The following is a 17020-nucleotide window of genomic DNA, read 5'->3' as shown; positions in this document are numbered from 1 at the left end:
TGCTTAACCTCTAGACCACTGGGCTTGCATCCAATGGTGTACAAGTTTAACTTCAACTGAAATTGCCTAGGAAACCTAAGTTTTAACACTAAGAATGTAAAACTTACAAATGTAAAAGTTCAGTAATTTGAAGTATTCTTATTAGTAAAAAAATATGGTTTCTTCAAAATTAAATCCCTATTTCTTACTTTGGTAACTACACTCAGCCCTGGATGACCAGGTGTCATAGGCACAAGTGGGCGATCTGAGTCAACTTCTTTCGTTTCAGGTACTGGAGCAGAAAATGAGCCAAGAAGACGTTCAGCTTTACTAACTATTAAAGGAGGATGTGTTGCTGCCCAATAACCTTCTAAGAAATGACTTAATGCTTCTGTTGCAGCGGATAAAGTATTTTGATCTATTACGTAATCGAATGATTCCTAAAAAAGCAAAAGACAAAGCACATATATTGACTGACCACATGTTTAGTAGTAATGATATATATATAATTTCACTTAGTAATTAGATATCAAAACAGAGTTTAGGACTGACATCAAAACCTGTTAGTTTCCCTTAAATGTTTTTTCAATTATTAAGTATCTTTCCCATACAGCAATTGCTGCGTTAGAATCACTTAGAAAGTTGTTAAAAGTCGATAACAATACAGTGAGTAGTAATTCATTTTGTCTTTAAATAACTTATTCTGTTTACACCTGTAACTACAGACATTTAAAGTGTACTTGAAAAACCTTCATTAAAGAGCGATGATGTATGAACTGGTTATGTCTGAATTTTTTCAATTTATACAAAAAAGAAACTTAACAACAACCTAGTCGTATTGATCAGTGTTTATGGATTGATTGTGAAGTGTTTCCCAGGAGAAACTATCCTTGTAAATTCGACACCTTTGAAAAGGTTGACAATATGTTAGTCACAATCAATGCAGAGCCTGGTACAAATGAGCCTTTAGCAAAAGTTGTTATGTCACACATTGGCATAATAAGAAGAAATTCAAAAAACAAATACGAAAGAAGTCTAAATAATGTAGTGCCAATGATAATGTGAAATAATAAACATCATGAATACAGTTCAAAGCGATACAATGAAAAGATATACATGAAGGGATAGTGGAGCTCAAGATCTAGAACAAGGTAAAAAGTAAATGTATCAGGTTCACTATAAATGATTCTTATTCATGTCACCTGAAATCTTTAACCACTAGTCACAGTTACACGGTTGACAAAACCATTTAGTTTGCATTCGTTAAAATTGTTCAGCACAGTGGTTATCGATTTCATAGACTGATTCCATAACTTTGTTTAGCTTTTTTTAGCCTTTTTCCAATTTATAAACCAGTTATTATTGCATATCGAGGTAGATTAAGTCTAACCACATGTAATACATGTTCTAACTAACAAGTATTCATTATTTCATAATATTTCATGAGTTTCTCTAAGATGTTGAACTGTGAAAGACGTTCTTGACTTCATTGTTTTTCATCATGGACTGATATTATTGAGAAGAAATACTATTTTATCATAGGGAGCTGGACATTTGTTTTTTAATCCATTGATCTCAATTAGTAAAGTGATCTCTCAGTCAGTCAGTCAGTCAGTAACAACGTAGAACGTCGTACGTATGTACATCAGTTCGAGTTGCCATACCACATTAACACAGAGATGCAATTGTCGATTCATATCCTATAGTGGTAGAGTATAAGCAGTAATCGGAAACATTAGGGTTTGAAGATGTTATTCAAGGAGTGTAATCCAGTGAAAGAAATTTGGAAAGAGAAAAAAGAAGGGGATATGAAGAATTCAGAAGATTAGGATTTGGGAGAACACAAAGAGTGGATGCATCTGCGCCATTGCAAACGATTTTGAGCCATGTCATTCAAGGTCTCTAACCATCGGTTGCTAATCTCTAAATTATGAGTGATCAAATTCATGAACTTTGCTTATGACAGCTTAAATGTTATCATTTAATTACTGATTGGAGATGCTTTGTTGTATTATTCCATGTTGGAATATTCAGGAAAATATCCCAAAGATTATTCTGTTAATCCTAATGCTATCCTTGGACATGAAATGGTATCATCCTATTGGTCAATATTCATTTAACGTGTCATTTTCCTACTGTACAATTTTATTTTCTATTTTATGGTACGATGTGGTCTGCTTGACTGATATATAAACAAAGTATGTTTGAAATATAACGATTCATATATCCGAGGCTGAGACTTGCGTTCTGGACTCAACTGGCTGGGCTAGACAGGGGAGCGGGACCAATCAGAACCCTAGGTCGTTCTTACGTGTTTGCGCGTCTTGAGTCCGATCGACAATTCGTTACCCTCTAATCTGTCAGATATAGCATTCCAATACAAATGTAACTATTCACTAATACTGTCAGTCAGTATCTCACATGTTTATTGAATTAACTAACCTCATACAGTATAATTTCGAATTTAAAAAGCATTGAACATTTCATATTAAAACAGTCATTCATGATCAGTGATTTATAATTCAATTTAATTTGAAGATAATTTTCATCATACATAGATGACATTGGCGGAATCAAAAACATAGACATTCGTTTTCGAGTAATGTGGCTTATATGTTATAAATGAATGAAACCAAAGTATAACTGACGTTTTGGCTGTAGATGTTTACGTAAACAGATGAATGAATGGGTATAAGTCAATGATCAAGTATAGGTCTATGTACTTAGACTAGATAGATACTATTTATGTTAGAAACAATAATACATTGTAACCCTTAAAGTATGGACAGCTAGGATGCAGCTGGACGATCTAGACTTCGTAGATGATCTGGCCCTCCTATCGCACACGCAACAACAAATACAGGAGAAAACGACCAGTGTAGCAACAGCCTCAGCAACAGTAGGTCTCAATATACACAAAGGTAAAAGCAAGATTCTCCGATACAACACAACGAGCAACAATCGAATCACACTTGATGGAGAAGATTTGGAAGATGTGAAAACGTTGACATATCTGAACAGCATCATTGATGAACACGGTGGATCTAATGCAGATGTGAAGGTGTGGATCGGTATAACAAGAGTAGCATATTTACAAATGAACAACATCTGGAACTCAAAACAATTGTCTATCAACCTACACTAAGGTCAGGATTTTCAGTATAAATATCAAGACAGTCCTACTGTATGGAGCAGAAACCTGGACAACTACGAAAGCCATCATCCAGAAGACACAGGTGTTTATTAACAGTTGTCTACACAAAATACTTCAGATCCGTTGGCCAGACACTATCAGCAATAACGTACTGTGGGAGAGAACAAACCAGATCCCAGTGGAGGAAGAAATCAGGAAGAAGTGCTGGAAGTGGATAGGACACAGATTTAGGAAAGCACCCGACTGCGTCACAAGACAAGCCCTCACATGGAATCCTCAAGGCCAAAGGAGGAAAGGAAGACCAATGAACACATTACATCGAGAAATGGAGACAGATATGAGAAAAATGAACAAGAATTGGATAGAAGTAGAAAGGAAGGCCGAGGACATTGTGGGATGGAGAATGCTGGTCGGCGGCCTATGCTCCATTGGGAGTAACAGGCGTAAGTAAGTAACCCTTAAAATGAAGTGAATTCTATGCAAAAAATTAATTTTTTCATGAGTGCCTTAATTGAATGTGTTATATAGAAATATATCTCATTTGTAGGTTTCATTCTTTTCAAATTGATCTCAGTTGAAGTAACATGAAAAATTAAGCAGCATTAGACGAGTGTTTCATCGTAGCGTTGAATTCGTCTAATGGACAGGTGTTTGTAGCGCAATATGAGGATCTAGATTCTACACCTGGTGGGGTTGTCAGTGCTCACTAGTGATGGATCCCATACTGAGAAGAAAGCACTATTTAATGCTCTCTGATTTTCAAATGTCCCCTATCGAACTGAAATCAATCTATGACAAATACAACCTAAAAATACTGTTTAAATTCGATGAAACAACTTATCAGTATCAAATATGTAACTTACTGGTGAACATTGTAATAGTTTTTCAGCGGCGGCTGTTTGTACACCAGCATTCTTTTTTTGTAATTTGCCACGATTTTTAATTAAACGATTCAATACACGTATACTGGCAATTTTTATATAAATTACAATAGGTGCTAAACATGTTTTAGTAATTTGATTTGGGTGATTAATTGTATCACAATCTAGTAAAAGTAATTGCATTTTACTACCCAAATGAAATATTCTTTCTAAATCTTGTTGAACTTCAACTTGGTAAAGGAATGAAAAGAATAAACCATAGATACATATACATGCAGATTAAATGATCAAATTATCGGATAACATTAAACTGAAAGTATCATTATTATTAGTAAGGGTTTAAATTGTTCTGTTGAACATGTTAGTGGCTTTTGAGACTTATTAGCTTAGCAGAGAATGTGTTGACCTACGGAAAGAATGACACTGTGTTTGAGTCTGAACGTGACCAACGATATTTGAGTGTAATTACGTCCAACTGATGAGTCTTGAATAGGATGATTAGCTGTTGTACTTTATTTCACTTTTAGTAATAATCCATCTATTATAAAATTAAAATACTTAAGAAATAACTCTTGCCATGGACTAGTACGGATTTTAAAACCATTGGAAGTTATGAGATGCTAAAGAACTGTTTTGTTTGTAGCAAAAAGTTACAACTGAGCGTAGGTCACGTTATCTTAAGAGGATATTGAGTAGAGAATCAGTGGTTTATGTTTGTAATTTCGATCTATTCCTTGATAAAAATCATTTCCAAAGTGGAATAATATCAGAAAAGACTAAGTTGCAATGTTGCCATTAACCTAAATGACTTGAAATCTCGTATATCATTTTTTTTATGTTACATGGTTGAAACTAGTCAGAGGGATTAACTGAACTCAAGTTTCACACTAGTTAGCACTCATCACAAGACGTGTCTTTATGGGATTGATGTTCTCTTTAGAATTCAAACCAGAGCCACTCAGCTTCACAGTTCGGGACGCTAATACTGAGCTAGTAATTAATCTATTGTTTTTCTGTTTCTTTAGTGCTGATCAAGTCCTGTCACAATGTGGCTACTTGTCTAAGTGACTCAACATCGCATGTACTATATCGAGATGTGATCTTTCTCAATTATTGTTTGAAATCCGTTGAAAAGTAAGCGCATGATTAGATTGTTCGATATTTGCGCTGCATAAATATGTAGCGTTTTTGAATGAACCCCAGCTTTTCATTACGCGAATGAACTCTTATTCGAATTATGAGAATAAACCCTAAGTGGATAATTAATGTAAAGTATAGTCTACCTGGTTGTAAACTTCTAACATGCATTATATCAAGCAAAATTATTTAAGGGAAACTTCCGATTAGGTTTTATGACTGATACAGTAATGTCCCAGGGCAATAAAATGAAAGCCGTTAGATCTACTTCTGAATTAAGTCAAGGGCTTCGTTTTAGTTTGATATTTGTGTTCAAATAAAAAAAGAATCTATTTGAACTGAAGTGCTAAATAAGCCTAAGTGATTGGATAAACATCATGACCTAAACTTAAAAGCATCAAATAGAATAGTTTGTAGAATTCTTTCGGAAGCTAAGTAACTTGTGATTTTCATTTATGAATCAGTCTTTCTTTTGACTAGATGTTTTATTGAAACGATGCTATACTTCTGATAGATTTCGAATCGAAAGAGTGACGTTTTAAGTTTTTTGAGAGAAATTCAAAATGTAATGATGAATGACATTCAATTTATGAAATAGCCAGTAAGAAATACATGAATAAATTGCTTACAATAAACTTATTGCAGTGTCGTCAAGTGGGAAATGACCAAATGTGATGGTAAAATCACATAAACTTTTTATTCTCTTGAATATTCTTTGAGTTTGAAAAGTAATCAATAATAATAAGTTCATTTTTTAACCAAAGTAAACTCTACATTACTAATACATTAAATAACAGAGATTTCTGTGTGGTACAAATGCTTAATACAAAAATTTCCCTATTTGTTATTTTGAAATGGCGCTTCATCGATATTTCGGTAAGTTAGCATAAACATTTTGAAAAGATTATCAAAATATAAGTTATTGATTAAGATCATGAACTGAATGATGCTGGACCACCATTAAAAATCTGGGAGCACTGGACGGCCGTTTCGTCCTATTGTGAGACTGCTCGGCAGTGAGCATCCAAGAACCTGCCTGCGAGATTCGAACGCAGAGCCTTGAGTCTCGCGCGATAACGCTCAAACTACTAGACCAGTGAGCCGGAGTTCAGCGGTGTTAATGTCTAACCCCAACCAATCCACAAAATTGCGCGACCAAACAATAGGACGAAACGGCCGTCCAGTGCTCTCAGGTTTTTAATGGTGCTCTAACATCAATCGGTTTATGATCTCAGTCAATAACTTAATAATCTCCACAACTCTATACCAAAATAAATGTATCAGACTGGTTTTAACTTTAGAAGGTATCATCAATATAAACGGATTTAATTTTGAATGTAGAGTATTTTAAAATCCAAAAATAGCGATCTTGAACATTTAAGAGTTCATTAGATAAGTAAAATCATGATTTCCATCCATCCATATTAGGCAATAGAACCTTAATTTACACAATCTGTAGGTTCAATCAAATTTCTAGAGATCAACTAACTTACATACGCCTGTTACTCCCGATGGAGCATAGGCCGCCGACCAGCATTCTCCATCCCACAATGTCCTCGGCCTTCCTTTCTACTTCTATCCAATTCTTGTTCATTCTTCTCATGTCTATTTCCATTTCCCGGCGTAATGTGTTCTTTGGTCATCCTCTCCTCCTCCACCTTTGCCTTGAGGATTCCATGTGAGGGCTTGTCTTGTGACGCAGTCGGGTGCTTTCCTAAATCTGTGTCCTATCCACTTCCAGCACTTCTTCCTGATTTCTTCCTCCACTGGGATCTGGTTTGTTCTCTCCCACAGTACGTTATTGCTGATAGTGTCTGGCCAACGGATCTGAAGTATTTTGTGTAGACAACTGTTAATAAACACCTGTGTCTTCTGGATGATGGCTTTCGTAGTTGTCCAGGTTTCTGCTCCATACAGTAGGACTGTCTTGATATTTATACTGAAAATCCTGACCTTAGTGTAGGTTGATAGACAATTGTTTTGAGTTCCAGATGTCCTTTTCTCCTGTATTTGTTGTTGCGTGTGCGATAGAAGAGTCAGATCATCTGCCAAGTCGAAATCGTCCAGCTGCATTCTAGCTGCCCACTGTATCCCTTTCTTCCCTCCAGATGTTGACGTCTTCATGATGCCGTCGATCACCAGGAGAAAGAGAAAGGGTGAGAGTAAGCAACCTTTCCTGACATCGGTTTCTACTTCGAACGAGTTTGCCAACTGTCCTCCATGCACAATTTTGCAGTTTAATGCATCATAGGAATTCTGTATGACATTAACTATCTTCTGAGACACGTCGTAGTGTCGTAGAAGCTTCCATAGTGTTGTCCTGTCCACGCTAGAAACGCTAAAGATCAACAGTGAAGTATAATTTTTCAATATTCATTATACATTAAATAAATTTTCCAAAAAAGAATTACTTAGAGAGACAAGCTGTCGACTACGTCCTTTTTCCATAATATTCTTTTTATCCAAATGCAATAATTCTCCAACACGTTTAGCCAATGATATATTTGTACTGACACGACTAACAATAATTCTATAATAAATGAAATAGTTAATTGGAAGAATTTATATAATTTAATATTTCATCAAATAATTTACAATTTTGTTAAGAGATAAATACTTCAATGCATAATGAACATTAGTTAGTTATTTTCAAAGCACTAGAAGTAGCATTCTGATTTCCGAACGCAGCTGCTACATGGATGTGGTAATTGGATCACGATTATCTTAACGAGGTATATTGGTTGGAAAGCTTGTACTTTTGCGCTTTATTATTCCAGACAGGTTGGTTGAAAAATGGTAAGACTAAACGCAAAAAAACGTAAGATTTAATAGAGAATTTTTAATACCACATGAACATGAATGTGGCAGCAATACAAAATTTTTTACAGATAATCAGAATCTTCAAAGATGCCTCCTTCCTGAAACAAAAGAACAAGTTCAAAATATATAGGGCCTAAAAATACAACACCTCAACTTGATTCATGGATTTCCTCCGCTAGCTCTGATGTATGAAAAGTAGAGAACCAATACACCAAGAACTCTTCGCAAGAAGACCATGTTTGACCGTCTTCAAGCAGTTGTTCATCCGGTTCTATTTCCACACTCCTAGGTCAACACATCACCATTAACCCATTTTCTTTTTCAGGTCCCTTTAGAAGATGTGACAACTATCATCTGTTATATCAGTACTCACAATCATCTTCATTCATTCCAGTTACATAAAAATAATCTACTCAACAATTTATTATGCTCTAAATAACAGTTTGTAACTTATTTTACAAATATAGAAATACTTCAAACTAACTAAGCCTGTTATCTCATACGTAAGTGAAGTAAACCAGCAAAGTACAATAAACTCATTATATTTTGTAAACATAATCACTATTGATTTGTTGAAATAAAGCTTCAGTCAATATCCCTCAACGTTCTACCTGTTATTTCTCTCCATTATAGGTAGATTTTCACATTACAATGAAAAATTTGAGAAACTATTATACATATATTAACTATTTATTCATAGTTTTAGATGGAAATTTGGTCTCTGATCAGGGCGGTTTATTCATGAACCTTTGATTATCCTTCTATCAACAGGATAAACTGTTAGTCCCCATGCATCTAAAATTTGTACCGATAATGTTGTTCAGATTCACATTCAAAGTTTTATGGTTAAACCCCATAGTTTAATGAATGAAACTCCACTTGAGCCACAAATCTTTGCCATCGTTTCAGTACATTCATAGTACTAACAAAAAGTTGAAAAAAAAAACTATACGTCATCACAGAAAGTCTCCAAATGAATGATTTCTCAAGGCAACATGTACATTAAAGAGTAGTTTGATTCCATAAATTGTAAACTATTCCTTCTTTATGGAATATTATATTCAGAAATACATTTATATATGCTCCAGTTAACTGACTGTTAACAAAATTCTTTAAGACTAGTATGTAATCTTAGAAATACAATCTTCCAAAATAAATTGTTAAGAATTATTTAAACAATCAAATGAGTAAATAAGAATATGTTTCAGTTGGGTTTAATATTACAAAAGAAACAACATTTATAAAGCTCCTTGTTAATTATAGTTGCGTATGTAATTATGACTAGCTGCATTATGTATTCACGAAGTTCTTCTGAAAAGCTATGAATCATAAATAATAACTTTGCCGATAATCAGTTGAACTTCATTGATGATATTGGATAATAATTGTGCATTCCCACGATTTGACTAAAGTTGAGAATATTGACATCTGGATTCCAACTCAGTAGTGTAGAAATATCATAATCACCACAAAATCTGATTACATCTACAATATTACATGTTTACTACTGAGGAGTTTCAATATAGGATGAATTAAGAGTCAAATACCTCCTGATTTTTAGTGGTTCATCAACCGATAACAGTTTATGATTAGTACTAATTTCATATTAAAAATTAAACGAATAGCTTTTAGATGCCAGTACACATATTGCTCCGCCTGGAACCCCTCTGGGGCTACTGTCGGTCACAAACTCGGATAAATAAGGAGGGTTGGGCATGAAGTTAGCGAATCCATCCCGTAGAAAACTAACTCGCTAAAAAAACGCTAACCAGAAAAAATAATCCAAACCATTGAAACTCTGCCCTGGAAGTTAGAAGACCTTCATTTAGAAGAGTTATGATACCTCATTGTGAAAGTCCAGTTTTTTCGGAAGTCACGAGGCTGATGCCCATTCTGACAACCAGAGTAACTATTTATTTAGGTACGTGGAATACTCGTACAATGTGGGAAACCGGAATAGTCTTCCAAATTGCTGCAGACACACATTGCTTTGTTACATTTAGGTATAAGAAATGATAATGATATATTCATTAATTTTTTTGTGGTAAAAACATACTACTCAGTGGAATATCTATTCGTATTAATTATAGACATTTTAATAATATACAAACCTTCCATCAAAATGCTTTTTCATTGCATCAAATATTGCTTTCTGCATCATATCTGTTACTTCATAACCTTTCAAAGCTGGACCAACAAATACAACAGGGCGCATACATGGTACAATTTCATATGGAGGCACAAATTCATTCTGTAAATATATATATATATATATATAAATAATGACCAATATAACCAAACCATTGTAAACATAAAAAGTTCTGGGATACCAAAGCAGAACCATACTACACACCGGAAATTATACAAAACAGTTGTTTATTAATAGAAGTGTATACTTAAATCAGCTTTTTGTGAATGCAAATTACCATATTAATGTTTGGCACTCATTTACGTAGATCGAAAGGCTTCTAAATGAATGATAAATCTCTTAGGCATTGATGAATGACGGAGATATATAATTCAAATGAAAGGTTTCATGATATGATGATCTGAAAACTTCAACAGTGAAATTCTAGCTCTTTTAAAGGATTATTCCACTAAAAGAAAACAGATTTCATTGTGAAAGCATTTTAGTTGAAAACTTGGTACCATTAAATAGCTCTCTTGTTTTCTTCTGAAACATAATACGGAATCTACGAGATAATATCCATGTTTTGCGGTTAGCTAACTCAGGTTAAATTGGTAATTAACAACTAAAGAGTGGCTTTTCGGATGACGAACCTTAGGTTTTAATGTTAACTGGTTATGACATTCTTTATCAGTAAGAAACATATCGAAAAACTCTTTTTGGGTATTAGCGGTTTGTCATATCGATCCTAGCTTGTAACCAAATCGATCTTTAGAATAGCTTGTCCTTTGAAGATAACAAATGTTATGACATCTGAAAAAGTTTTGGGTGTTCACATTTAATTCACAAACACATTCGTAGTGTCTCTCGTATACACCAGAATCATCAAGTTGGCAACATTGAAAGAAGACTGAATGTATTACGTAAAGATAACATATCACTTCATGACGCAGTGAATCTTCATCGACTAAGTTGTTTGGGACATATTTTATGTATACCTTGATGAATGATATTAGCTTGTGTATGAGTAAATTAGGAGAAAGCCGGAAACAACTAAATTAAAACAAAGCACCATCCCATGCATTCAGTGACCACCTGTCTGTTGCACAATATCTGGTTCAGGTCCACAGTATAACTGTGATCAGAGGTTTGAGACGTAAGGTGACACGACTCTGAATCGTGGAATTCAGACAAAAGCAATCACCATTTGTTTTCTCTTAAATATTGAGTTTCAAAATCATTTTACATTCCTACTACGGTGGTCTATTCTTCTTTCTCTGATCATATTGTTTATGCCTAGCATTTTTTTACTACCACTGACACCGTTACCACTTTTACTGCTCCGGGGTTTCACTTGATAATTCACGTCACTGTCCTGATATGGTGTGACAACTTGAAACAACTTACATACGCTCCGGGTTCCACTGTGCCTGAATAACTCCATAAACTAATAACAAAAATAACAAAACTAATAACAAAATTTTAAATCTCGATTCAATCTTCATGAAAGGAAAAGTCACTGATGGGAAACAAGTGTTTGATACAGAAATTATAATTAAAACCATAACACCTAGCTAGAATAATGTTACCTTTTTAGAGAATGGTCTCTTCTTAACTCCAGGCCCAACAGGTTGGGGTTTCTTGGCAGTTGGTTGTCCTGGTACCTCTACAGTTTGTGTTGTATCACGTAAATCATCTTCATCATATGCATCAGCATCTAAATAACAGTTTTCAGTAAAATGCAAAATAAATTTTACGTAACATATACTACTAATATTAAGTATAAGTAGTGAATGTAGTTTTAATAAACAGCAAAATCAATGGTTAGCTTTACTACAATCTATGGTCTGAATAATTCAATTTTAAAGCCATAAACATAACAGGATTTCGCAAACTAAGATTTTTCTTCACTTATCGCCTTCTTATCACAGATGATGAATTTTCTCAGTTATGGGAACTATTATATGTATCAAATATGTACAATCATCAAAACAATGAAGATTCTACCGACACATCTTAAATAACACTGGATTAATAGGATATTAATAATATCGACTAAAATTGACCATCTTTCTACAAAGTAAGTGACTCCCTTTTATTTTAGTATGTATACAAGAAGAAGCATTATACTGATACATAATCTAGCCTAACCACCTTCTTGAGTGAGAAAACCATGAGTGATATGGAAGTTTTTGTTAGCTAACTAGAATCGAAGTATGTACACAATTCCGTTTCTTGATAAAGATATATGCCCTTAAAAAATTAAGGCAGATTTTCAATCATTAGAGAATATCTGTATCCCTTGAATTGTTAGGCCAAATCTTGACCAACAACATCCGCTCTTTGGCATCTCTCACTTATCTTTTGGCCTTGGAGTAACTGACTGTAATACATAAGAAAAAGTTACAAACCAAGTATCTCCATCTTGAAATTCATATTCAGTATATAGATTTTCGTTCCCATTCAACTATATCACAAACGAACCTTTGGATACTTGAGTTTCTAACGTTGGATATATTAGTGCTTACATATATTACAGTATTTCAAACTCATCATGATTTCTGCTGACACTACTGTATACATGTATCGGATGCAAAATCTAAAAATTAACACTGAAGCAATATGACACCTGCTGTCAGATGTCAGAACTTATTTGAAACAATTCTATTTTTTGTATTTTTAGACTAGATAGTTGGAAGCATATGTTAGTTGGCTTGTTATCGTCTTTTATCATTATATATTACTAATTATAATTGCTAGTAGCAAATATTTTGTCCGTAAAATTATAATGCAGTCAGGTGATCGTCAACTCGATCTTCCAACATCCGTTGTGATGAATAACTGTCTAAAACAAATGATTTTATAAACACGTAACATTGTTACTGACATTGTTAGACATAACGAACACTGCTAGCTGAAGATGCTCAGTCAACCACCGTGGTCATACCCAGGTATATCAGATATGAAATTCTCCGTCTCCTATAAATGACCAGACTGTAGGACTCATATTCCTCTGATTCACTTCACATTCAAATATACTGTTTATCCAAACCATTATTGGTTTCTTCCCTCTTTATTTTCGGGTTATCTTTCATGAGTAAGATATTTGAAAAGAAGCATTATTTAATTCTGTTTTTTTGTAAGTATCGATGAGATTGACATTTAAAGCTAATTTTAATGATTAAAATATGTATTTATTACTCTTTACCTACTATTATTAGTTGTACGGTTTAGTTTGCGTCATTCGTTACTCGTATGTAAGCTTTAACTAATCTAATATTTTTCAGAGATGCACGTTAATACTGGGATATATATATATTAAAATAAAACCTAATAGTAATTTTATTGAAATCATATTACTCACTTATATTTGCTGTTATCAGTTGTTCAAATAATTTACTACTTTTTAAGACAAACATTTCATCTCAATGAGAATTCTATCATGCGTATTTTAAAATTTACCTTTCCAATTTTTATGAACTGGAGGTGATTCCGATTGCCTTTGACGATTAGCAGTTAAAGTTGGTCCACGATGATCTACACTAGTAAATATTGAAAAATAAAATAGCTAACAATCAAAACAACCACATACATTTTGTAATAAATTGAAGTTAAACATTAACACAGTTGCGTGTCAGTATAGTGCTCTAGAGGTTAAGGGTTCGCGCGTAAGACCTAAGGTTCTGGGTTGTATTCCCGATTTCAGGGTCTTGGATGCACAGTACTAAGGATTTCCATACTGGGGTGCAACGGCAGTTCAGTTGTTCCTGGTTTTTAATGTTGATTTAACATTGACTGGTTTATGATTTTATTGAAACGCAACAATCTCCACTGTTCTTTATTAACAATCAATTATAACTGAATTAAAATGACCACTAGTCAACATAACTCATACTGTGTTCAGGCGAATTACTAGTCAAACGATAACTTGACTTAATCAGTTGCCAACCACCAATATAACAAAAAATGAGCTTTCGAAAACAACTTCTATATTAACAGTCGTGTGCACGCTACTGGTTCATTTCAGATGTATCTCCTGGATTCTTATGCGAAGCTGTGACCAATGGAGCTCAGTTATATCAAATGTGAGTCAGTATCTCACTAATGGCTTTGGAATGTTCTGGATTTAGTCTCTGGTTAAGTCTTGGATGTATACTGTTGAGGAACCCCAATCGAAAACAAAAGAGCTGTCTAGTTGTTTCGGGTTTTCACTCATAACTCAACTGATATTAATCTGAAAAAAATACAAACTGCAAATTACCTCAATCTCTACAAAATTCCTTCAACCAAATAAATATATTTTGTTCAATAATTCAAGAAAGTACGAATACAGTTATTGTAATGAAAGTGATCCCAGTCACAATTTGTACTCTATAATTGTAGTATTTGTTCATATGAATTGTAATCCATTCTCTCCGTTGGTAATAATTTCACAAATACAATACCAGGACTTAAAGACTGGTAGTTAAAATAAACAGATAAACTTAAATATTTTACTGACCATTCCATAAGATATTTAGATGATTAGATGTGTTTACGATGATTAATAATGAGACATTTTGTTAAGATGAGATGAATAAATGAGAAACAGTATGTATGAAAGTTAGTTTTGGGGTAAATTAATACTTATGATTTTAATGTTTGGTTAATAAGCACTTAATTTGTACGATTTTCAGATTCCCTTAATTGTAAGTTTTCATTTAGCCTGTTAATTATCATTATATATTTTGTCGTTACCAAACTGTAGTAAGCCTATTGTAAGCCTGTTAATTAAGGTTGCACTTTAATCTTCTTAGTTGTGAATTCTTAGTTAGAATTCGTTGTGAACTAGTAATTCATGTGAATAGAAATATGAGCATTATTAAGTTCGTATAAAGAAGAAAAGGTTACATTTGACTCTTTTGCTCATGTTCTGATTAAAATTTATGAACAGAGTATTTATGTGTGAATCAACAAGAATTGAAGAAGGAACGATTCAAGCCAAGAAATTTCTGATGGAGTTTTGTTCTCTGGGATGGATCGTTTGGTCGTGGGGCTTTCATCGTTCTTCTGAATGACATCATCAGCAAAAACTTCAGGTAGAAGTGAAGCGTTCGAATTTCTCTACATATGGCTCATAACTTGTCCTGTAAACCTCGATGTTGATTGGATCTTGTTGACCTTAAACCTGTCATTGTTTACTTCTTTGTTCGAGTTGTATCTCCACCTGAGCTACAAATCTTTTCCACCATCCCAAGAAATTTCTTTTCAATTAGCTATTCATCATGGCTCTACACTAATATATGTGATTTACAGTAATGAAATAATACTCATCGAGTGGATACGTTACGTAATAATTATATGATGATATTTTGATTATAAATTAACATTGAGTAATCGGAAAAAAGAGGATTAATAATAATCAATGTAATTATTTGATGATCAAGAAGTTGCTACATTGCATAATATATAGAAAGAGAAGGAACAGAATATTTTAATGGATGGTCAATAGAATAGTGATTATATAAGAATCAAGAGATGAATGTTGAGAAAAGAAATACAAAAACAAAAAATTCGAAAAACAAAAACAGAATGGAAGAAGTACGAAAATAGTTCTGCTACAAGAGCCATTATACCGTTGGCCAAGGTAGCGAAAGTGGTTGTACAAATTTCTTTTGGATGCAAAGGTTAGGTTTGTGAACATGAATTGCGATGGCTTCCGCAATGTGCAAAAGACTCACTCGTAAACTATGTGGTAAATTTGATTGAATATGGTAGATAACCTTAAAAGCTTTATTCAATTGAACTTGATCACCTGTGTCAACCAAGTGAGCGAGAATCGAACTTTTAATCACTTTACCTGTCCTTTGCTTAACCACGACGGATGTTGCTCTGTAATACGATAACGAACTTGCCGAAGTGTACGTCCTATATAACTGGCTCCACATGAGCAGTTGAGTCGATAAATACATATGGATTTGGCGAATTAAGGCAATTTGTATTTATTGGCCGTTCTTATTGTGGGGTGGTTGTAGAAGATGGCATTTAGTCTGGCTGCATTAATTGTTTTTTGTACAGCTTTTCTTATTCTCTGAGTCACCATTTCTTCAGTAGTGTCATTTATGAATTGTAACTTTATGAACAGTACTTTCTTAGGGACGGTAGGTATCTCTGTTCTTCTTTTCATCTCCATCATGTGTTTATCGATGAATTTCATAGGGTACCCATTCTTGCTAAGTAAGTTACGAATACTAACCAATTCATCCCCAGTTCTTCGCTCAATTCGTTCCTTCTTCATTTACCAAATGTCAAAATGGTAATTTTCACTATATTCAACAAGAATTACCATGTCAGGTCACTGAGTCAATGTATCAGTGTGGTGTATACTACTTGGGATGACAGATAAGTAGTATGTTTCAGTAATCGGGAGTGGAATGCTTCCGAGAGTAAGACCAAATCGAAGAGAACGAGAAGAGAAACAGAGAGCAATTGTAATAGCAACCGAATTGAAAGGAACAACAATTATCTACATTACAACTGAAGGGAGATGTGCAAACAATGTATTTAAAGTATTAGTTTCATATGTTATGGAAGCACTGTGTAAATTTGAATAAAACAATAAATTGGTTTGTATGTATATATATATATATATATATATATAAAGCTTACTCGCTAGACAACAACAATCCACGATTTCCTCCACGTTCTAACGTTGTGTCGGCAGATCCGAATCCACCAACAGGGGCTAGTTTACGCAAACAAAAATAGAATTATGAAAAATATAAATCACTTATTTCATAAAATAAAATTCTGATGTTCATTATTGTTAAGTCCCGAAAATGTGAGAAGAAACGGTTGTCTAATCATTTACAATTTACATTTCCTCGTGTGACCACATTTCGTGATAAAAAAAGAAACCAAATTTCGAATAAGGTTTTTCCT

General features: G+C 33.8%; 1 protein-coding gene across 2 annotated transcripts in view; it reads right to left on the bottom strand.

The window, feature by feature from the left end:
- CACNB1 (Voltage-dependent L-type calcium channel subunit beta-1) overlaps positions 1-17020 on the bottom strand; it is a 37341-nt gene that overhangs the window by 2522 nt on the left and 17799 nt on the right. Inside the window, exons 2-9 of one of the 2 annotated variants that reach the window (XM_051209957.1) lie at positions 16748-16823; positions 13562-13641; positions 13464-13523; positions 11689-11816; positions 10083-10222; positions 7563-7681; positions 3997-4244; positions 189-419 (exon numbers count right to left, since the gene is read on the bottom strand). In XM_051209957.1, coding sequence (XP_051075442.1) covers positions 189-419; positions 3997-4244; positions 7563-7681; positions 10083-10222; positions 11689-11816; positions 13464-13518 — 921 coding nt within the window. In that variant the 5' untranslated portion in view covers positions 13519-13523; positions 13562-13641; positions 16748-16823. The remainder of the gene's footprint in view (positions 1-188; positions 420-3996; positions 4245-7562; positions 7682-10082; positions 10223-11688; positions 11817-13463; positions 13524-13561; positions 13642-16747; positions 16824-17020) is intronic. The other variant, XM_051209956.1, reaches the window with a different exon arrangement.

This window comes from Schistosoma haematobium, chromosome 1 (assembly GCF_000699445.3).
Source record: "Schistosoma haematobium chromosome 1, whole genome shotgun sequence".
Taxonomy (NCBI): domain Eukaryota; kingdom Metazoa; phylum Platyhelminthes; class Trematoda; order Strigeidida; family Schistosomatidae; genus Schistosoma; species Schistosoma haematobium.
The sequence above is the reverse complement of the archived record's forward strand: the minus strand, read 5'-3'. Positions and strand labels throughout refer to the sequence as shown.